We start from the raw sequence: 24333 nt of genomic DNA, 5'->3' as shown, positions 1-24333 counted from the left end.
GTCCATTTCTGGTTCCTTGTCATGTTTGTGGCATTGATGGAAATACCTCCAGCATTGCCCCATTAAACAAGATGCTGGCCTTGGGACTAGACAACTTGAACCATGTTAAGGAAGGATGTGCCTCTTCCTAGTTCAGTAAGCAGCAGCTGTGCACTCATTTGCCTGGTGTACTGGGCTATGGGCTGCATGAGGGAAGTGGCCTGCTCCTGTTTTTCTCTCTAATCCCTAGCACAATGGCTAAGTCTTAATTGGGTCAATAAACATTGATAAATTTACTAAGAGGAAGATCAGTATGGCTTGTGGTACAGTCACAGATGGTTTCAGGAAAGGGTGAAATGCAAACTAGACTTGGAGAGATTAATGGGCTATAAAGAGCCAGGAGAAAGAAAGAACGCACAAGTACTCAGAGGCAGGAAATTTAACTTGAGATTAAAGAAAGAGTGAGACTTCAATTTGGGCAGAGCAAGTCTGTACAGGGCCGCGTGGAAGGTATGCTTGATTACACCACTGGGCTAGGAGGGTTGGACTTCACACAGCAGGCTAAGGAGTCCATTCACAAGAATACCAATACTCAGTATTTAACAGTTGCACAATACCTAGTGTTTGCTGAAAGTTTCAAAATGCCAAAAGCCTGCTGGGGAATAGTTTTGAATATAAGTTGGCAGTTGTTTTATAAAAAATAAAAACTCAGCTCTTGAATCCAGATCATAAACACAGCAGGCCCTGAGCAAAGTTGAAATTCAATATTATGAATTCATACCCCTTCTTCCCGAAGGCACTCTGCGATAGGACACTCAGGTGCCATGACGCCTATCCCCAGATAGACCTTGCATCCTGTCCCATTCCCAAACCTAAAATAGATACTTAGCGTTGACACCAATATATTAATAGTGCCTGCCTACTCCACCCCTGAATATTTCATTAGAATGTGAAGATGTTATTGAAAGCCTTCAAGACTCAAAAGAATAAAACCTTAACAGTGGAACACCAGGTGGTGCAGTTGCCACTGCCAACCCCCTGGGGCAAGAAAGCCAACCCTGGCTGGGCACCAACCTTCACGCCCCATAGCCTGGTGCTGTGCTGCCTCAAGCAACTTGGGGTTGGAGCTGCTTTTCATATTTAATGTGAGATTTAATGAATATGAAATGCCTACTTACTAGAGCAATGAGATAGTTTCTGTGATTATCTTGCCCAAATTAACTTTAATATATAACCAACTGAACATCGTAATTTGTCAATTAAATGACAGAAATATTTTTAAGGGTCATATGGTAAATTGTGAATCCCTCTAGCGTGAGTTTACTCAGAATTTTTTAAAGGTAGTTACAACCAGCACTGTGCAAGGAGGGAGTTAAAGTATAATGCCCTCCAATTTGAGAAGGTACTTGGAAACCGAAGAAGGAAGTGGGCTGGTTCACTTGGTAATCAGAGATATTTATTAATTGGGGTGACTTACAGACAAGGAAGCTGGACATAGTGAAGAATCAAATGACAGCAGATGAGAGCTCTGACTCTCTGAAGTTAGACAATGTTTATATAGCAAGGCCCCTGTTACTAAGAATAACTTCAAGGAAATATCTTGAGAAAAACAAGGTGATAACATCATTCACCAGGTGTCTTGTGATCCACGATCCACAAAGCAGAGGCCTTGTGATTTTAGTGTTCAGACTACTGATGCCATCTGCTGTAATAAATCATTCACTCCCCGAAACCTATGTTCCCTTTACATTTGTCCTAAGCTTAAGGTGTAACTGGCCAAGTGAAACAAAGGAATGAGTTTAGGCAGGAGTCAGCATGGCAGGTGGGGCACAAAGTGGCACTGGTTTTGTTCGCCCTCTAACAAGTATGCTAAACCATCTCCCAGCAGTGGGGATGTTGCCAGGGGAGCAACGTTGGCTTTACTGATGAACGCTCCCTTCCACCTTTGTAAAAGGAAGGACAATTGACAGAGCTGCTATTGCATGACCTGTCTATTCAACACAGCTGCCCAATTGACCCCTCTATTTCCATGGACATTCGTCCTATCACCATCTCAACAGTACACACACCCACAAGTCCCATGGCAAGATGATGCAGGAGGCACTTAGGTGGACTATTACCTCACACAGTTGCCATCACATTAAGAAAATAATCATTCAGTGTACAAATATATCTCAAATCACTTTCTCAATGAACTGTCCTCTAAACAACTAATCTAAGTAATCACCCACACAGTCTCTTTCATGTCACCTGCTTTTTGTTACCTCCATAGCACTGACATTCCCAGCATCCCAAAGCCAGTTGATTCCTATATCATGGTTATTGTTCCCTAAATTCCAGGTCCTGTTGTACATCAAAGCTGTGTGGTTTTAGTCAACTCACTTCCTTAGTTTCCTCATCAATAAAATAAAGGGAATGGAACATTTAAAAACTCAAGTTTCATGTAGGCCTAACAGTGTGTGGTTTCATGAACTACACTGGGGTCAGTTTGGTTTCATTCTCTTTTGCTGTTGCTCTTACTGCTATTTTGACAAGTAGAGGAGAGGGGGGGAAAGCTAAGGGAAAGAAAAGGAGGAGTAAAGGAAGAAAGGTGTGAGGGAGGAGAGAATAAAGGAGGAGAGAAGATGGAGAGACAGAGAGAGAGGTAACCACTTCCTGTGGGAAGTTAATCATACTGATTTGTTCAGGCAAAAAGGAGCTACTTCAGGAAGAAACTCACCACTTCATGGAAGTTCTGGCACTAGCTAAACTGAACTATCTACGGCTGCCCTGTAAAACATTTCATCTGCATAGTAAGAGGGCAAGCTTCAAAAACTTCTTTGTTAGTCCAATTAGTCAGCTTAGTACAGGGATTAAGAGCTTGAGCTTTGGAGTGAGGCAGAAGGTTGATTCCAGCTCAGCTCATCACTATCTGCAAGACAGCAGGCAAGTCCCTTCACCACTGAGGGTCATGCTCCTCACCTGTAAAAAGGACCTCTGCACAGGGTTACTCTGAAGACTAAATGAGATCTTGTACACAAAGCATTGAGCACCTAAAGGCTTGATAATTGTTATCATTCAAACTGTACTGATACAACCTTTTTCAAAGCTTCTGCTTCTTAAGATTTACTTGTGCTGCTATGGATAATCTGGAAATCATGTTTGCACTGCCCTGTGAAGTTCTAACAATGGTGCTATATGTCTAGCATTTTATATGGAAGCTTATTTTCAAATATTTCACCCATTTACCCATCTAGAGCCAAATATTGTATTTCAAAAATAAAATCACAATTCAGGACACAACACAGTAATAAGGGCAGGACCTAACCTTCTTCCATAAATAAACTGACAACTGAATAAAAAATATGAGAAAACTATTTGCAGACATGGAAAGGGCTGTGGTCCCTGAGAAAAGGGAAATAAACTAGGAGAACCCAAGGATGGGCCAGCTGTTGGCCTGGGGTATTTTCTGAACTGCAATGCTAGGAGGGGGACCCAAGCAAACCATGGCAGTCTTGCTGAGATGAGGGCACCACTAGTTCAGGGAAGCTGAGGTTCCTGGAAACACCCAAAACTAAGTAAATGAAAGAAAGAGGTGTAGCTAATAAGCCAGTAGTGGCAACATCAATACTAAAATATACTCAATTAGAAGAAGATGGGAAAAGGAGAAGAAAGGAACAAATAGAAAACAGTTAAGAGGATGCAAGACTTAAATCCAACTATTTTGAAAACTTTGTAAATGTAAATGTTCTAAACATTCTAATTAAATGGCAGAGATTGTTAGCCTGGATTTAAAAAAAAAAAAGTCTCCACCATAGTCTGCCTATAACAAACACACTTTAAGTACAGACACACTTTAAAAGTAAAAGAACAGAAAATAGATGTACCATGCAAACAATAATATCAAGAAAGCTGGAGTGATTATATCAATATTAGACAAAGTGGATATCAGAACAATATATTCCATGATAAAGAAGGACACTTAATAATGATGAAGGGATAAATTCCCCCCAAAAATGTAACATTCATAATGTATGCCCCCCTGTCACACAGGATCCAGCAGTTCCTCTCACACATATTTACCAAAGAGAAATGGCAGTGTATGTTCACAGTAGGACTTGTGTATAATGTTCATGGCAGCTTTATTCACAATTGCCCCAAACTGGAAACAACCCCAGTGTCCATGAACAAGTGAATCATGTTAAGTCCATGCAACGGAATACTGTTCAGTAATACACGAAACAAAATCCCAATACAAACACCAATATGGAGCAATCTCAAAGACATTATGCTGAGCCAAATAGGCCAGACACAAAAGAGTGCATATTGTTTGATTCTATTTATATGAAGTCCTAGAAGAGATGAATGTTCTCTATGGTGACTGAAAGCAAATCAGTGATTGCCTAGGGCTGGGGTGAGCTGAATACAAGAGTGGGCTTTTTAAAGTAATGTAAATGGTCTTCATATGGATTGTGGAAGTAGGTACAACAGTGCACATATTTGTCAAAAATCAAACTCTATTCTTAAAATCGAAGCATTTTATTGTATGCATATTATACATCCATATAATTGTTTTAAAAAGTAAGACCACAACCATAGAGCATATTTATCAGTAAACATGGAAAAAATAATCAACAACTGGATTCTTATATATTTGGTACATCATGAGGAAAAAATAAGGCATATTTAGAAAATAATAAACTAAAACATGACAATGGAAGAAAAGGGACCAAATCAATGTTCCCAGTAAGCTATTCTATTTCAAGCTTCTTTCTACCACCAATTTTGAACTCGCTTGTTGGTTTAAAGTAGAAGCCATAAAATAAAATTAATTTCAATCTCCTTAAATAGTCATGAATTACATAATAAGGAAATGGATTCTTAAAGAACAAACTCTGAAGTCTAACAACGATCTTTTTTTTAAAAATTAATCTTTCATCCACACCCAAAGTATTGAAAGCTTCAATTAAAAAATTTTTTTTCTTTGGAGAGTAAGTGTATCTTACAAGGCAAGAATATTTGTTTCTTTAAAAAGTTGTCCTAGTTTCCCTCTTTGTGTTCCAATGTTATAAATAGTCTCTTTGTGGGACTAGAACAACTCTCCCTGTCCCCGCCTTTGCTAGGATTTCTCTTCTTACCCACACCCGAAAGAATCTTCTCTGTTCACCAACTAACAGAAACCCAGTAGAGTCGAGCAAAGCTCTTAGCTTAATGCTGACTTAGAAGCATCAGGAAGAATGCAAAGGAGGTGGGACAACACCCCAGCAAGTGACCCACCATTCAAATCACATTACTTCACTTCCAGGAAGCATGAACATCATCATCACCCTGTCGACTCAACCTCCTAACTAAACCTTTTGGCCCTCACTGAACCTGAGGACATTGTGTCCCCACAAGCCACTTCCCCCACCCCACCCCCCTCAACCCCCTTTTTTACCACAATACATTACAAATCCTACCAGCTCCATCTCCAAAATCTGTACTTCAATGCCTTCTGCGTGGCTGCCCCACTGGTCCAAAAGTCAGCATCACCTGTCCTGGCCTCTAGCTTCCTAAGAGGTCTCCCTATTTCCACCCTTGCCTCTGCAGCCCACACCTCCACAGCAGTCAGACTTATCCTTGGATTCGAATCGGATTATGTCACCCCAACGCTCAAACATTCCTATGTCCTATTGCACTCCCAATGAGAGCCAAAATCCTCCCCATAGCCTCAAGGGCCTCTCCAACCTCCCCCACCCATCACTCCTAATCCAGTCCTTGCATAGTAGCCCCCTGTTCTCCCTGCTATCCCTGGACCATGTGACTCCAGCCTTAGGGTCTTTGCCCTGCTGAACACTCCACCTGGATACCCTTCTCCCAGATGAATCCACAGTGCTTAGGCTCCCTCACCTCACCCCAGTCTTTTCTCAGCTGTCCTTTCTAAGTTGTGCCTTCTCAAAACATCCTGCTAAAATTGCAAATATTGAATCTGTAGGTCACTTTGGGTAGTACGGACATTTTCACCACATTAATTCTTCCAATCTATGAACAATGAATGTCTTTCCATCTTTTGGTGTCCCCTTTAATTTCTTTTAGCAGAATTTTGTGAGGTTTTTCACCTCTTTGGTTAAGTTTATTCTTAGGTATTTATTCTTTTGATAGCTACTATAAATGGGCTTGCTTTCTTGATTTTTTTTTTACTTGTTCATTATTGGTGTTTAAGAATGCTACTGATTTTTGGGTATCGATTTTGTATCCTGCAACTTTACTGAATATGTTTATCAACTCTAGGAGTTTTTTGTTGGAGGTTATGGGGTTTTCTATATAAAGGATCATTTCATCTGCAAACAGTGACAATTTGACTTCATCTTTTCCAATTTGGATGCTCTTTATTTCCTTCTCTTCCCTGATTGCTAATATTTCCAATACTATGTTGATAGGAGGGGTGAGAGTAGGCATCCTTGTCTTGTTCCTGTTTACAAAGGAAAAGAGTCCAGTTTTTCCCCATTCAGGATGATGTTGGCAGTGGATGTGTCATATAGGGCTTTTATTGTGTTAAGGTATTTTCCTTCTATACCTAATTTGTTGCGGGCCTTTATCATGAAGGGAAGCTGAATTTTGTCAAATACATTTTCTGTCTATTGAAATAATCACATGGTTTTTGTCCTGCTTTTGTTGGTGTGGTGTATCACATTTATTGATTTGCATATGTAGAACCATCCTTGCATCCTTGGGAGAATTCCAACTTGAGGTGCTATTGTATTCTGTTTGCTAATATCTTGTTGAGCATTTCTGTGTCCATGTTCATCAAGGATATTGGCCTATAGCTTTCTTTTTTTGTTGTATCTTTCTCTCATTTTGGTATCAGCATGGTGCTGGCCTCATAGAATGAATTTAGGAGAATGGCCTCTGTTTCAATTTTTTGGAATAGTTTGAGAAGGATTGGTGTTAACTCCTTTTTATAAAGGTTTGGTCAAATTCAGCAGTGAAGTCATCTGGTCCTGGGATTTTCTTTGTTGGGAGACTGCTTATTACTTTCTCGTTGCTTGTTATTGGCCTTCTCAGGTTTTGTATTTCTTCTTGGTTCAGTCTTAGCAGTTTGCATGTGTCCATTCTTCACAGAAATAGAAAAAAACAACCCTAAAATTCATAAAGACCCCAAATATCCAAAGCAAAATATATATACATATATATATCCTAAGCCAAAAAACAAATTGGAGGCTTTACAATACCTGACTTTAAATTATATTACAAAGCTACAGTAACCAAAAGCATGATACTGGCATAAAAAGAGACACATGGAAACAATGGAACAAAATAGAGAACTTAGAAATCAACCCAGATACTTACAGCCAACTGATCTTTGACATAGGTACCAAGAACGTACACTGAGGAAAAGACTGCCTCTTCAGTAAATGGTGCTGGGAAAACTGGATATCCATGCATAAAAAAATTAAACTAGACCACACCTCTTGTCACATACTGAATCAACTCAAAATGGATTAAAGACTTAAGCATAAGATGTGAAACTAACTCCTAAAGGAAAACATAGGGGAAACACTTCAGGATATAGGACTGGGCAAAAACTTTATGAATAAGACCCCAAAAGCACAAGAAACAAAAGAAAAAATAGACAAATGGGACTATATCAAACTAAAAAACTTCTGCACAGCAAAGGAAACAATCAACAGAGTGAAAAGACAACCTACTGAATGGGAGAAAATATTTTCAAACCATACATCCGACAAGGGATTAACATCTAAAATATATAAGGAATTCAAGCAACTTCACAATAAAAAAAAAACCCACAAATAATCCAATTAAAAAAATGGGCAAAGGAGCTGAATAGACATTTTTCAAAGGAAGACACACAAATGGACAATAGGTACACGAAAAAATGCTCAACATCACCAATCATCAGGGAAATGCAAATCAAAACCACACTGAGATATTTCACCTCAGCTAGACTGGCTATTATCAAAAAGACTGAGAATAGCAAATACTGGTGAGGATATGGAGAAAAGGGAACTCTTCTACACTGTTGGTGGGACTGTAAACTAGTACAGCCATTATGGAAAACAATATGGAGGTTTCTCAAACAACTACAAATAGAACTACCATAAGATCCAGCAATCCCACTCCTGGGTATATACCCAAAGGAACAGAAATCATCATGTCAAAGAGATACCTGCACTCTCATGTTCATCACAGCTCTATTTACGATAGCCAAGATATGGTACCAAACTAAATGTCCATCAACAGACAACTGGATAAGAAAAATGTGGTGTATATACACTATGGAATACTACTCAGCCATAAAAAAGAATGAAATTCTGCCATTTGTAGCAACATGAATGAGCTTGGAGAAAATTGTGTTAAGTGAAATAAGCCAGACACAAAAAGGGAAATACTGCATATTCTCACTCATAAGTGGGAGCTAAGATACAAAGAAAGAGAGAAAGACCATAATAAAACATTGAACTTTCAGGGAGAGATCAGACCTATAGTTACTAGAGGTGGGAAAGGGGGAGGGGGAGAGAGGATAGGGAGTAACTGAGTAAGGGTCACAAAAAGTAATTACGATTTTTTTTTTTTTTTGTCTTTTTCGTGACCGGCACTCAGCCAGTGAGCACACTGGCCATTCCTATATAGGATCCGAACCCGCGGCGGGAGCGTCGCTGCGCTCCCAGCGCCACACTCTCCCGAGTGCGCCACGGGCTCGGCCCGTAATTACGATTTTTAATGATGAACATGCTAATAATATTGACTTGATCATCACATACTATACACAAATACTGATAGTCAACTCTGTACCCCATAAATATGTATAAATAAAAATAATTAATAAAAATAAATTTCAAACAGACCAGCACTTCCTGCCTCTCTTCGCATTTGCTACATTTACCACCGTGTGGACAGTGTACATTTGTTGGTCTGTGTGCACTCATAGGATATTAGCTCAATGAGGGTGTGGATTTCAGCTTTTGTTCACTGAGGCATTCTCTGGTGCTTAGAGAATGTGTGGCACATAGTTAAATTTATTGAGTGAATGACTGAATTTTTAGCGATAAGTTTCAAGCAAAGCCTAACAATCACCACATAACATATCTCTACATTTCATGGTTTTGACTTTGACTAGAAATAGAAACATTGAAATAAATCAAGAATAAGGTATAAAACCCTCAAACAATGTATTTTCCAAAAGATCTAAAACCAAGGGATGTTATGACAAGGCACTACCATCTTTAATTTCATAACCCACTGAGGACTCATAAATCCTAAAACGGTCCAAGTATCCTCCACTGTCAGTTCAGAAAGCTAATGGAAAACTTTTCCAGTAGAAGTAATGTTTCATAGGTCCTTGGCATTCTCTAGCAATATAGATTTAGACCTCACATTTGCTAATATTGCTAGATCATATAAATTTTTTTCCTAAAATATGTGAACCCCAGCAGGGAGAGAGCAACAAAGTTGAGTTCAGCTGCAGATGCTGACTGCCAAGCCAGGCTTAGCTCTCAGATAAGAGAGAAGCTTCCCCATGTTTGCCTTGGGATTTAAATTCTTGCTTCAGAAAAATGACCAGTAGCCCCTTCCATGAATCTCAGGGGCTCCTTAGTGGTACTAAACGCACTTAACAACTATTCAACGCCGGAATGCTAGAGGTCTGTGAGGTTTAAGTACATGCTTTGCTACCCATCTTTTGCAGGGTGGGCTGTTTGGCGATGGGAGCCTTGTGTGGCCTGATACTGTCTTATTCATCTCCATGTGCCTTTTTGTTTAATGAGACATTCCCAGTGAAGCACTCAAAACATATTTGATTTTGAATGTCTCACTCAGCAAAGAACATAAAGTAGACTAGATACAGAGAGATTTTTGTGCACTGGGCCCAAATTCTGGATTTTGGTATCATTACATATTGAATAGGAATTGTATAGTTGATATGTTATTCAAAAAATAAATAAAAGGAACTCCATATATGTGCTAACTTCCACATGAACTGTTCCTGCCTATAGGCAGAAAAAGCACATGACTTCCAATCCATGCTCAACTCTTGGGAAGTGTGCAAACTTGGTCACATTATTTTAGCTAGCATATAAAATACTCAGTGCAGTATTTGGTACATAGGTACCCATTACTGTCTTATATAGTAGTTCCTATCGATCGTGCAATCAGAAGAATTCAGGGAAAATTAAATAGCAAAAATGTAATGCGTAATAGATTTGTCAGCCTGCAGATCAGGGTCCAGTGGTCATTATATCAGTGTTCCTATAGTTTTAGTGATTAGTAGATGCTTAAAGGATTGTTATTCCAGTAAAATGTAGCTTTTCTGAATTTTTTTTTTTTTTGTAAGTGATAATCATGCCTGCTCTTAGAATTTGAATGATGACTTTAAAAAGGAAAACCAGTCCTAATAAACTGGCTTAGAAAAAAATAAAAGACAACCAAATTTTCCCATAGAACTGGTTTAGCCTTTCTATCCTTTTTTTTTTATCCTTTTTACCCCAAATCTCCCAGATATCCCAAATTGTCAGAGCTGTAGAGGCAGCACTGCAAGGGCAGGTGGCATCTCCCAGCTTGGGCAGACTCCAACACTAGAAACTGATACCCGGAGTTCTTTAATCCAACATAGATAAATGAAGTTAGCCGAAAAGATTGCCTTGCCAGTATGTTTTTAAGTAACAGCTTTTCCCTGTTCCCTAGTGTCTTTCTTCTCTGTACAGCATTTTTCTTAGGGAACCCAAGTTGAAACTGTGCAGAGTCTGTGACCCTAATTTACCTGGGCTTCCCTTGCCCATTGCTGCAGTGCCTATCCAATTGAAAATCCAATTAGCTGTTTTTAGTCAAGTGTTTATCTCTGTTACTGCAAAGTTTAAATGGCTCTTTAACTCTTTCACTAGCCAAAAGCCTCTACCAAGGCATGGATAATTGATGCGGAATTGAATGGGGCCCCAGGTTTTTCTACTCTGTGGCCTTGGTTGCTCTCAGCTAGAGAAAGCTTTACAGATAAGATAGGGTGGGAACCTGTTCTGGTCCCTGTCAATCACTGGGCATTTGTCAGAGGAAGGCCCTTACTGACAGAAACAAACACTTCTAAACAAAGGTAGGAACAAAAGTGAAAACAAAGATTGAAGCTGGTTCCCAGGTTAAGGTTTCCCTCTCTACAACCATTTGCAAAAGTGCCCAATTTATCATAATTTAATCCCACCCTTTGAATCAAAAGCTGCACGGTTATAAATGTTTTCATATTTTAACCATCTATCGTGCTTTAAGGTGCAAAACACTTCAAGCAATAATCTTATAAATTATAAAACAGATTGTCAACTTTGTTCATTGAAACTGGTGAAAAAGTAATACAAAAATATTTTATTTTGTGTTTTTTGAGTTTTTTAATATTTTTATGGTTTTATATAATTACCATTTTTTTTCAATAAGCAACAATGACATATCTTTATAGGGACTGTTCGGCAATTTTTCTTTATAAAAGAGGACTTTGTAAGGTAGTAATTTCTGTTTTGCCAGTGAATTCTTTTCATAATGAAATGTATACCTTTGTTTTCAAAGCCCATAGTAAGTACGTTTCTTACGCCTTGGCCCCAAATGCCAAATATAATTTATGGTTTCTTTCTAGGTAAATGTTCCTTGAAATCATGCTAAATATGTTTGAGACCAATGTAAAAAATATTTAAGAATTTCAAGTGAAAAGTAAACAAATTTTTTAAATAAATAAAAGGCATCAAATTGGAAGGAAATAAAACTTTTTATTCAGTCAGGATCCTGTATTAAAAAATGATAAGAAATTCACACATACACACACACATGTAAACATACACACTACTTACTAAACTAGTTCAGGAAGATCACTGGATGCAAAGATCATTATGCAAAAAAAAACATTTTATTTCCATGTACTAGCAATAAACAACCAAAAAGGAAATTAAGAAAACAATTCCATTTATAATAGCATCAAAAAGACTGAAATACTTAGGAATATATTTAATGAGAAGCACAGCCTGAAAACTACAAAGCACTGCTGAGAGAAATTAAAGAACTAAGTAATAGTGGAGACATTTCATTTTCATAGACTAGAAGACTTAATATTATTAAAATTGCAATTCTCCCCAAATTGATGTATATATTCAATGGAGGCCCTATTAAAATCTCAGCAGGAATTGTTTTACAGAAATTGAAAAAACTGATGCTAAAATTCATATGGAAATGAAAAGGACCCAGAATAGCTGAAAACAACTTTGGAAAAAAGAAAGGAAAAAGTTGGAGGATTTTGATTTCCCAACTTCAAAACTTACTATAAAGCAACAATAATTAAGACAGTATGGTACTGGCATAAGGGCAGACATAGATCAATGGAACAAAATCGCGAGTCCAGAAATAAGTCCTTACATTTAGGGTCAATTAATTTTCAACAAAGATGCCAAGACAATCAAATGGGGAAAAGAAAGGTCTTTTCAAAAATGATTTTCTGATGATTGGATATCCACATGTGGAAAAAACAGAAGTTAGACCTTTACCTCACACTATAGATAAAAATTTACTGTAAATGTAAGAGTTAAAACAACAAAACTTCTAGAAGAAAATTTTTGTGAATTTCAATTAGGCAAAAAATTCTGAGATGTGACACAAAAGTATGATTCATAAAAGAAAAAAATGCATAAATTGGACTTCATTAAAATTAAAACCTCCTGTGCTTCAAAAGTCATCAGTTAAGAAAATGAAAATGAGAAGGCACCACCTGGAAGAAAATATTTGTAAATCATACATACGATAAATAACATAGGTAAAGACAATCCAATGTTTTACAAGGACAAAAGATTTATACAGACATTTTACCAAAGAAGATATACAAATGACTAATTAGCATAAACATGTTCAGTAGCATTAACTGTTAGAGAAATATAAATCAAAACCACAATGAGATACCAATTCATAACCATTAGAATGACTATAATCAAAAAGACAGATAATAGCAATATTTATTAGGAGGATATGGTAAACCTGTAACTCTTATAAATTGATGATGGGAATGTAAAATAGTACAGCCAATTTGGAAAGCAACTTGGTAATTTCCTAAAACGTTAAGCATGAATTTACCATACAACCCAGCAATTCCACTCCTAGGTATGTACTCAAGAGAAAGGAAAACGTATGCCCACAAAAATCTTGTACAAAAATGTTGATAGCAGCATTGTTCATAATATACAAAAATCAAATATACATAATATCCAAATGTCTATTAATTGGTGAATGAACAAGGAAAATGTGGTATGTCCATATAAGGGAATACTATTCAATGACAAAGGGTAATAAAGTACTGATACACACAACATGAGTGAACCTCAAAAACCTTTTGCTAAGTGAAAGACATCAGATGTGAAAGACTACAAACTACATACTGTCTAATTCCACTTTTATGAAATGTCTAGAAAAGGCAAATCTATAAAGACAGAAAACAGATTAGTCTTTGCCTACAGCTGAGGATAAGAACAGGAAATGACTACAAATGGGCACAAGGGGTCTTTTTGAGGCAGGGAAATATTTTAAAGTGGATTGTGGTGATGACTGCACAACTGTAGAAATTTACTAAAAATCATTAAATTATACACTTACCATGGGAGAATTGTATGACATGTAAACTATACCTCAGTAAAGCTGTTTTCTTTTTTTTAATCTTTTTTTTATTGGTTATGAATATTCATGACTTACAGAGCTGGTCGTCACCCCTCGTGTCCAAGACATGAAGGGCAGATTCATACTGGCAACTTGCCCATTACCACAAATTGGATTTGTACCCCATGTTCCCCACCCAATTATCTCCTACGGAAGTAAAGCTGTTTTAAAACAGTAAAATTGCAAAGTTTTTTTCTACCAAAAATGATACATCAGACACTAAGTTATTTCACAAAATTTCAAAAAGATTAATATTCAAACTCTGGATTAAGCTCTGAAGTCAGTGTAATAAAATGAAATTGCTTCCATGGCAATATGTGATGTAATATTACATTAACCATGATGTTCTTTATACAGGAGAATAATATTTGCATACTTCATGTATTAAGTATCTATTTTGGAGTCTCCTTATAATTTGGAACATCCGCCTTTAATAGGAGTGAATATGCAGACAGAGAAGCTAAGTAGATTGTCCACAGACAGATGCATTTATCAAATGCTATGTGCCTCACTTGCATATGATGAAATTACAGTTCCAATGCATCTTATAAAAGAAAAACAGTAACAAAATAATCTTGACTATAACTGATATACTGTCTGTTCAGTAATCATATCCCTTTAAAACAATTCTTTTAATGAGCCAAACCAAGAATACTGTGTCAATGTTTAAATGTGTAAGTTTTACTGAAAGCGAATTGATATCTATTAAGCTGTATAATTTCCATATAAAGAAGAGGATAAAAGTAGCTGTTAATCTCTCCTTATTCTAAATATTGCCAATTAAAAACGAATTAAGCACTTATCCTGCCATATTAGTTTCTTATTGCTGTGTAAAAATCAGCACCACTTAGTAACATAAAAACAACACCCATTTATTATCTCACAGTTCTGTAGGTCAGAAGTCCAGGTAGGTTCAGTTGGTTTTCTGCTTACGGTTTCACAAGGGCAAAGTCAAGGTGTCTGCCAGTCTGGGTCCTTATCTAGGGGCGAGAAGGAGAAATCTGCCTCCAAACTCATTCAAGTTGTTGGCAGAATTCAGTTCTTTGTGGTTGTAGGACTGACGTCCCTGTTTCCTTGCTGCCTGTCAGCAGAGGATCACTCCCAGTTCCTAGCAAACAACCACATTCCTTCTCACATGGTCCCCTCTACCTGCAATGCCAGCAACAGTGTATCAAAGCTTTCCTGTGCTTGGAATCTCTCTTTCTCTTCTGTTGCAAGCCTGAGGAAACTGACTGCTTTTATAGGATTCATGTGAGTTCTGTAGATTAAACCTACCCAAACAATAACCTTAATTACATCTGCAAAATCTCTTTCAGCCATGTTATTCATAGTTACTACCACCACGAGGTGAAGGTCACGGGGATCATCTTAGAATTCTGCCTACTACAACTGCCTTTCCTATGTAAAGTCAACTAAATAGCTCTAATTGATGGGCAAAAGTAATAAATGCAGGACTAGCATAATTAGAAAACTCACCATTTTGCAACTGCCTAATAAAATAATTGATGTAGGAAAAGATCATCAATGAAAAAGGAAAAAGAAACAAGCAGATGACAGCTGAATAAGGAACTTCATAGCTGACTACATGTTAGCCCACTTTGGAGACGTGTCTGCAGAGAGACCCAAAGTGTCACGGGCCTCCTGCTATGAAGCATACAGTACCACCCACAAAGCCCTCTTGCCAAAAACAGCTGAATCTAAATCTAACCAAGCTGTTAGAACTGTCAGTTTACAGGAAATATTGGAAATAGAAATACCATTTAAATGATACCATTAACAAGCAAATAGAAAAATATATCATGTGGAATATTCTACAACACAATAGACCCAGTTTCTTCAGTAAGTCAATTACCTATGTGTATTGGGGGACCTGTTCTAGATTAAAAGAGACAGAGACATTACTACCAACTGCAATACAAGGACAATATATGAATCCTGATTCAAAAACAAGAGTAAAAGGATGTTTTTTTAAGTTAATCAGAAAAAATTAAATATAGACACAGTATTAGAGTATACTAAGAATCATCATAAATTTCACTGATTGGGATAAAGACATGGAGGTTGTATAAGAAAGCATTCATATTTTTTAGAGATGCAAATAAGGCTAAAAGGCTATGAGGCATTTGCTAATCACTTTAAAATATTTCAGCAACCACAAAAAAGTAGGAGATGGAAAAGGCAGACATAGCAAAATGTTGAAAAATATTGAATTTGGATGATAAGTGTAACACACACACACACACACACACACACACACACACACACACACAGGTACTTCAAAAACCTCATGGAAAAATGGAATTAAAAGATAATATGACTCTTTGCATGAACGTTTTGAAGATCCCTCATATACATGGGTTCATTATTCTAGTCTACTTTTGTGTATGACTAAAATTTTTAAAATAATTTCATTTGAGAACTTCCACTCATTGAGCATCTGCTGAGAACAAACCACTGTGTTAAGGGATTCATATACAGCACCTGCTGAATCCTCACAACAGCCTATGGAATAGGTACTATTATTATCCCCATCTTTATAGATAAGAAAACTAACAAAATAACAACCAGTTCAGGGTAGCCAAGAGGCCTGCCAATCACCTGTTATCTCCGCAAAGCCTCAGAAGCCAAGTAAGTGAAAGATCTCTACATTTTCCATTTCACAAAACATTTTCACAAATCAGCCACAGCACACACTGGAGGGCAGTCTCCATACCCTACATTCATCATGTGCATGGAGGATCTTGGTAAAGTACAGGAAGAGAGAAGAGGAGTTGATGGGCAAGGGGATCGAGGGTGAAAGAGAAACTGGAGAACCACAGACAAGCAACAGGGAGAGGGCAGGGGAGCTGGAGAGGGGAGGTAATAAGGGGAAAAATGTGCAGTCAGTCACTGATGGAGCAGATGGAAGGGGCAAAAAGGAGTGTGCTGGAGTAGAACCTGGAGTAAGAAGACCTGGAGGGTCAGACAAATTTACTGCTACCACAGCCCACCTTCCACTCTTCCCCAATCCCTAACACCAGCCAAAAAATGTGAATTCTACAAAGCAAAAACAGGGACCAGACAAGCACCAGGACATTAAGTAGACAGCTCAGTCAAAACATAATTACAGATTTGTGTCCAGCCCATTTACCTTGTATTTTCTCCCCAAGCTCCCAATCAGTCGCTATTCTTTCCTGTGACCATGACCTTCCAAGTTTAAACTCAGATTTTCCCAACCAGCTCCAAGCTCACAAATTGGAGGGAAGGAATTATTTACTTACATGGTTTTAATTTTTTAACAGCTTACTTACGATAAAATTCACAGCCTATTAGTGCCCAGTGAGGCCACCCACTCTCAGGAAAGAATCTGTGCAGCTGAAGCTAAGGTACAAGGTCACACTCCTGCCACGAGGAGCTCGTATCAAAGGCTCCCAGAGCCAGGGGCAGGTGGAGGAAATGACATGTTTGGGAGGCTGTTTGTGTGTTGGGGGGTGGTAGACAGGAAAGGGGTTACAGAAGGGAGACAGAGGAACAGAAAATACACAAGAAGAACGAATTCTCCATGCATTTCAGAAAATGGAATGAGAGCTGCAGGTGAAGACGGGTGTATCACAATCTACCAGTTATGTCAGTAATAGGGAACCACTTGTTCAAATCATGTTAAAAATTTCCTTCCTTTCATAGCAGCATTATTCATAATAGCCACAAAGTGGAAACAACCCAAATGCCCATCAACTGATGAATGGATAAACAAAATGCGGTATATCCATGCAATGGAATATTATCCAGCTATAGAAAGGAAAGAAGTCATGATCCATGCTGTCACAAGGATGGACACTGAAGACATACTGAGAGAAGCCAAATGCAAAAGGCCTTTTGCATGGTTCCTATTATGTGCAGTGTCCAACACAGCAAACCCTAGAGGCAGAAATTAGATTAGTGGTTGTCAGGAACTGGGGAGACGGGAGAATGGGGAGAGACAGGAGTAGGTACAGAGTTTCTTTTGGGGGGTGATGAAAATGTTCTAAAATTAGACTGTGTAGCAAATACACTAAAAACCACTGAACTGTATACTTGGAATGCATAGATTTCATGCTATGTAAAATATATCTCAATAAAGCTGTAAAAAATAAATTTAAAAAATTTTAACTAATAAGTAGATAAATGACTCCTTTTTCCCTCCATCCCCAAGATATAGAGTTTCTCTCCTTTGTTATGAGAGTTTTATTTTTTGGTTTTAGTATAAAGTCAGAAGGAAAGAAGAGCATTTATGTAGATAACACTTAACCAAACACCATGGAATAATGAAAAGCAGCAATAACAAACAAAATGAAAGCCAAAACTTTTTAACTTATCTGTTCCCCAAGCAAATCCTGAGGATGGGGATGAGATATCTCTACATGGTCAAGGAACATTAGTTTCCACGCATTTTCCTCAGAGCACAGACAAGCCATGCTTCATCTGCTTCTCCAAATCACTTCATCCACTTTTTAGCACTGTTCTTCATGGGTCATCACAGAAGCTACATTGCTATGGTTTGAATGTTTGTCTCCTCCAAAGCTCATGTTGAAACTTAATCCCCACTGTAACAGTATTAAAGGGTGGGAAATCCAACTACGGTATTTGAAAGATGGAAGAGGTGATTGGACTGTGACGGCTGTGCCCTCATGAGTGGATTAATCCAACCATAGATTAATGGGTTAGTGAATTAAGGGGTTATCATGAGAAGAGACTGGTGGCTTTATAAGAAGAAGAGAGCACATTAGCACGCTCTTATCTCTCACCATGTGATGTACTGTCCCACCTTGGGACTCTGCAGAGAATCTCCATCAAGAAGAAGACCCTCACCAAATGTACCCCTGTACCTTAGATTTCCCAGTCTCCAAAACTGTAAGGAATAAATTTATTTTCCTTATAAATTACCCAGTTTCAGGTATTCTAAGTGGCAAAATATATATATATATATATGAAGATATGTATCTAGGCATCCGTGGAAGACCACCCTAATAGACTGGCTGATGTTTGTAAACTAGATTAAAAAGTGGTTTGAAAAAATCCAAACACTTTCTGCATCAGTTTCTGTTTTACTTGAACAGAAAAGAACACCATAACTCTTTATTTAAAACTTTGTCCAGCTCTTACCAGGTGACCCTCTACGACACATTTTCTATTCACTATTTCTTTTCCAATCATCTTTAAAGAATTACCCCAGTAGAGAAGGAAGCCTGGAAATCAGAACAAGTCACTACACCTCCCTGTGTCTACATCTCCTTATCTATAAATGAAAGGGCAGCCCATAATTATCTCAAAGAACACTCAGTCTCAAAGGCATCTATCAGTCTAGGTCTATTAATCATGGAAACAGAATGATACATGCAAATAGAGTTCTAGGGAACTTCAATTTCTTGGAATTTTTTTTAATTTTATTTTTTCATTGTACATGTTTATGGGGTACAGTTGTTGTTTCAGTACATGCATTTATTGTATAATGATCTAATCAGAATACTTAGCCTATATATCACCTAAACATTTATCATTTTTTTTGTCATTATAACATTCAAGATCCTTCTCTCTGGCTATCTTGAAATATACAAAACAATATTATTAGCTATTGTCGCCCTAGAGCACCAGAACTTATTCTTTCTGTCTAACTGTAACTCTGTAACTTTGTACCAGTCTACCAACCTTTCTCTGGTCCCTCCCCCACTTCCCTGCCTCTGGTAACCATTATTCTATTCTCTATTTCTCTCTTTTTTTCTCTCCTTTTAATTTCTTTTTCTTAACTGACTGATTTCTTGGAATTTTAATAAAGTAATTTCCTCTAGCAATAAAATAATTAAAAAACCCTAGTTTTTAACACATAGCTCCCCAGAAAACCATCTAAGTAATAGGGGGAGGCAAGCAAGGTGCAAAGAAATAAAAGGAGCATCCTAACTCCTTATATTCAGCAACACTGATTTATGTAAAAACCTGGAGTTATCCATTTTTCTCATCACTACAGGCAGATTAACAATATGACTAGCTGGCAGGCTAAGAATGAAATATTATTTAGGAAATCTCTGGACAGCAGGAACTGTTTTGTGAGAATGACAAAGAAAAAAAAGGCATAGACTATAGTTCTTACCTAACCCAGATGACAATCACCTGTAAACAAATTGTCAGCTTTTTAGAAGGCAGATGAGAATGTAACACCTTATTTCCTTGAAGTTGCCTTGAAATTCCACACTAAAGCAACTACTATGCAGTTGTAATTTCTCTAGGCACCCACAAAGCACCTCTACACAATGACACTTATGCACAGGCCAAGACCAGCACTGGCCAGAGGTGGGCATCAACTAGTGAGAGACTAGTCCCTGACCCATGTGCATATAACAGGGTGAGTTCTTGTGACTTGCTGAGTAGAGACTCTGAATGGAGCCATGGGAACAAGAATAACTGATGTGGTACCGATCATAAAGAATGGCATAAAAGACCCATAAATCCATAAACACTGACTGATGAGATCAATTAATCTAGCCCCACACTTGGGAGGAGACAACCAACCATAAGAGAGAAATAATGTTTATGAAAACACATGCAAACTCCCTGTGACCATGGAAGGTACAACAGCAGTAAGAGAAGCTGAGGATCTCATATGAGCATGCAAGTCCTAAAGGAGGATGGTGCAGACACTTTAGCTTTGAACAGGGATCCAGACCAAGAGAGCTGCTTCTTTTTGGTTGCCAAGTACCCAAGCCTTTGATTTGGGCAACCCCCCAAATTGCCTTAAAACCCACAGTCAAACTAATCTATTTCCCAATAGCTTATTCACAGGATATATAACTAGGAATGTAAGTAATCATTATGTATCTTATTAATTACATGAAATTTCCTTCGTTCCCAGCTTTATCTACAAAGGATATGACGCATTAGAGGCTGCATTTATACATTTCCGTAGTATCACCCTATCTCGGTACTGAAATCACAGTACGCCACACGGACAAGCAGCACTTACCAATTTTCTGATTGAAAATCTTGTCAAAGGTTATTTCATTTCTCTGTTGCAGATACTTTTGCATCACACTCCGGATACTGAAAGGGAAGAATGGCACATTTTTAACAATACAGACTACACTGTGAATGAACATCCCCAGAATGAAAAAGATATGGCAGCCTCAACTCAAGGATATTAGTTTTGGGAGAGACCCTGCTTACCGACATCCATGACTGCATGAAACTGCTAACTAGACTAAAATCTAGAAACTTCACAGCTGCAGTCATCGCCTCTCCTGAGATGCCGGGCAAACATTACATGCAGAGACTCAGCTACAGAAAATAAAGACTTTGAAAACCTACCCACAATACCACTGCTGTCCAAAATATTCACAAGTGTGTGCACACACATGCACACAACACACATACACATGCACACAACACATACGCACAACCCCCCCACACGCACACACACACGACAAATCTACTAATCAATGAGCTTCTTTCTAAAAATAAAGAAAAAGTTCCTTAAATATATGAGGGTATTTCAAAACGTTTTCTGAAAAATAAAATTAAAAGATAATACAAATATTTCCATGAACTTTTTGAAGTACCCTCCTATGACAATATTCAAAAAATCACATTTCTATACATCAACAATAAACCATGAGAAAACACAATTAGAGGGAAGATTTCACTTGTAATAAAATTAAAAATATCAAATATCTTGAAATTAATCTTTCAAAATACGTGGAAGAACTTTACAGGGAAAATTATAAAATTGTATTGAGAGACATTAAAGCAGATCTAAATAAATGGAAACATATACCACAGTTACAAACAGAAAGATTTAATATTATAAAAATTCAAAGTCTACCCAAATTTATCTATAAAATCAATATAATCTCCATCAATATTCCAACAGGTTTTTTCATAAATACAGAAATAGATAAACTCTTTCTAAAATTTATACAAAACAACAAAGGATGAAGAATAGCCAAAACATTTATAAAGAAATAAAGACACTGAGGCTTATTAATGAGCTAAAATAATTAAGACAGGATAAACAAATTGATCAATGAAATGGAACAGAGAGCACATAAATAGCCACACATACATTGAACTTTGATATATAATAGAAGTAGCAAGACAGAAAAATGGAAAAAGGATGGATTATTCAATAAGTAAACCTCAAAAGTGATAATCCAGATGGAAAAAGAAAACTGAATTTCTATCATCCACTAATGGTGGGAGTGAACAATTCAATATTACCCTTTTGTTTTTTTACTTCTTAAAACTAATTGAGGTATAATTTATACATAATTAAATGCATATTTTAAGTGTACTATTTGATGAGATTTTCACAAACATATACACCCATGTAACTACCATCCTAATCAAGATATAGAAAGTTTCCATCGCCCCAAAAGGTGCCCCTTTGCAATCAATCTCCCCATATTCTAGAATCCAGGCAACTACTATACTGATCTGCTTTCTATTAACACAGAATACATGCTTCAGTTCTAGAATTTTGTATAAGTAAAATTATGCAACATGTTGTCTTTTGTGTATGCTTTCTTTCAGTTGACATAAGCAAGCTTCATCCATATTACTGTGTGCATAAATATTTAGCTCCTTTTTGTTGCCAAGTAGTATGCCATTGCATGAATATTCCACAATTTGTTTACCCATCCATCTGCTGATAGACATTTGGGTTGTTTCCAGTTTGGCTATTATGAAAGAAGGTGCTTTAAATATCTATGTATAAGTCTTTTATGGGCATGTGTTCTCATTTTTCAAGGGTAAATAACAAGAAGTGAAATTGTTGGTCATATGGTAAATTATACTTAACATTATGAAAAACTGCTGAATTATATTCCAAACTGGTTGTACTATTTTACATTCCCACCAACGATGTATGATAATGCCAATTGTTTCACAACCTTGTCAACACTTGAGTTGTAAATCTTTTTAAATTTTAGCCACTCTGTTGGGTGTGTGGTAATAACTTAATTTATATTTTAATTTGCATTTTCCTAATGAATAATAATGTTGCATGTTTTTGTACATGATTATTAGAATTCGTATATATGTGAGGTGTGTAGTCAAATCTTCTGCCTATCTTTTAATTAAGTTGTTTGTCGTCTTATTACTCAGTTGTAAAACTTCTTTATATAGCCTGCAAATAAGTTCTATGTCATATTTATGTGATGCTAATTCTTTCTCCAACTTAGCACATTGCCTCTTAATTTTCTTCATGGAGTCCTTCTAAGAGCAAAAGTATTTAGCTGTTGAGTTTCAATTTATTGGTTATTTCTTTGATGGACAATCTGTGCTAAGAAATCTTTCACACCCCAAGGTCACATTTTCATATATTTTTTCTTCCCACCGGGGGCATGGGGGGAGTTGGCAGCAAATGGCTGGCCAGTATAGGGATCCAAACCCTTGACCTTGATGTTACAAGGCCATGCTCCAACCAACTAAGTTAATTGGACAGTCTATATTTTCCTTCAGAAACTTTAAAGTTTTAGCTTTTATGTTTGGGTCTAATATCCATTCCAGGTTGATTTTGTGTATAGCATAATTTAGGAATCAAAGCTCCTTTTTCCTTATAATACTTAATTGTTCTAGTATCATTTATTGAAAGACTATCCTTTCTCCACTGAATTATCTTGGCACCTTTGTTGATTCAACACTAAACATGTGTAGTTCTGTCTTTGAACTATCCTTGTTGCATTGATCTGTAAGTCTATCCTTACATAAATGCAACATTACCTTAATTGCTTCTTTTCTAACTTCCTAAGAAATTAGATCAATAAATTTAAATATTTCTAATGCAACAATTTGAAGTTATAAAATTCCCTATAGGCCATGATTTAACTGCATCTCTCAAATATTGATACGTTCTCTATTCATTTTCATTCAGTTCAAATTATTTTCCAATTTCCTTTGAGATTTCTTCCTTGACCTATGAGTTTAGAACTGTGTTGCTTCATTTCCAAATACTTAGAGACTTCTAGTTATCTTTCTGTTATTGACATTTAGTTTAATTCTTTTGTGGTCAGAGAACATACTTTGAATGATTCAGTTCTTTAAGATCTATTGATATTTGTTTTATTGCCTAGAATATAATCTATCTTGTACAGAATGTGTATGCAGTTATCGGATGGACTGATGTATAAATGTCAATTGGGTCAAACAGGTCAGTAGCATTGCTTAGATTTTCTATATCCTTACTGATTTTCTACCTATTTTTTATATAAATCACTGAGAGGGGAGAGTTGAAATCTCATTCTATACTTATGAATCTATTTCTCCTTTCAATTCAGGTTTTTTTTTTATATATTTTACAGCACTGTTGTTATGTGCACGAACATTTAAGATTGCTGTGCCTTCTTGATGAAATGGCCCCTTTATCATGATGAAACGACCCTTTTTAATGGCTGATAATAATCTTTGTTAAGTCTATTTCATCAGATATCAATCAAGTCACTGCAGCTTTCTTTTGGTTAGTGTTTAATGGTATTATCTTTGTCTATCATTTTTGTTTAGGTATCTATGTCTTTATATTTAAACTAAGTTTCTACTTCATAGCATATAATTGGATCTCACTTTTCTATCCAATCTAATGATTTCTGCCTTTTAACTAGGTGTTTAAGCAATTTGCATTTAATGTAATTATAGATACGGTTGGGTTTAAGTTGATTATTCTATTTGTTTTGTATTTTTCCATCTATCCTTTCTCTTATTTTAGTTTTCTTG

At 36.9% G+C, this 24333-nt stretch overlaps 1 protein-coding gene across 1 annotated transcript in view; it reads right to left on the bottom strand.

The window, feature by feature from the left end:
• GRK3 (G protein-coupled receptor kinase 3) overlaps positions 1 to 24333 on the bottom strand; it is a 138098-nt gene that overhangs the window by 88202 nt on the left and 25563 nt on the right. Inside the window, exon 2 of the mRNA XM_063086772.1 lies at positions 20594 to 20670. Within this exon, the coding sequence (XP_062942842.1) occupies positions 20594 to 20670 (77 nt within the window). The remainder of the gene's footprint in view (positions 1 to 20593; positions 20671 to 24333) is intronic.

The sequence above is a fragment of the Cynocephalus volans genome, chromosome 2 (genome assembly GCF_027409185.1).
Source record: "Cynocephalus volans isolate mCynVol1 chromosome 2, mCynVol1.pri, whole genome shotgun sequence".
NCBI classification, from domain to species: Eukaryota; Metazoa; Chordata; class Mammalia; order Dermoptera; family Cynocephalidae; genus Cynocephalus; species Cynocephalus volans.
This window is presented reverse-complemented; position numbering and strand designations above follow the sequence as displayed.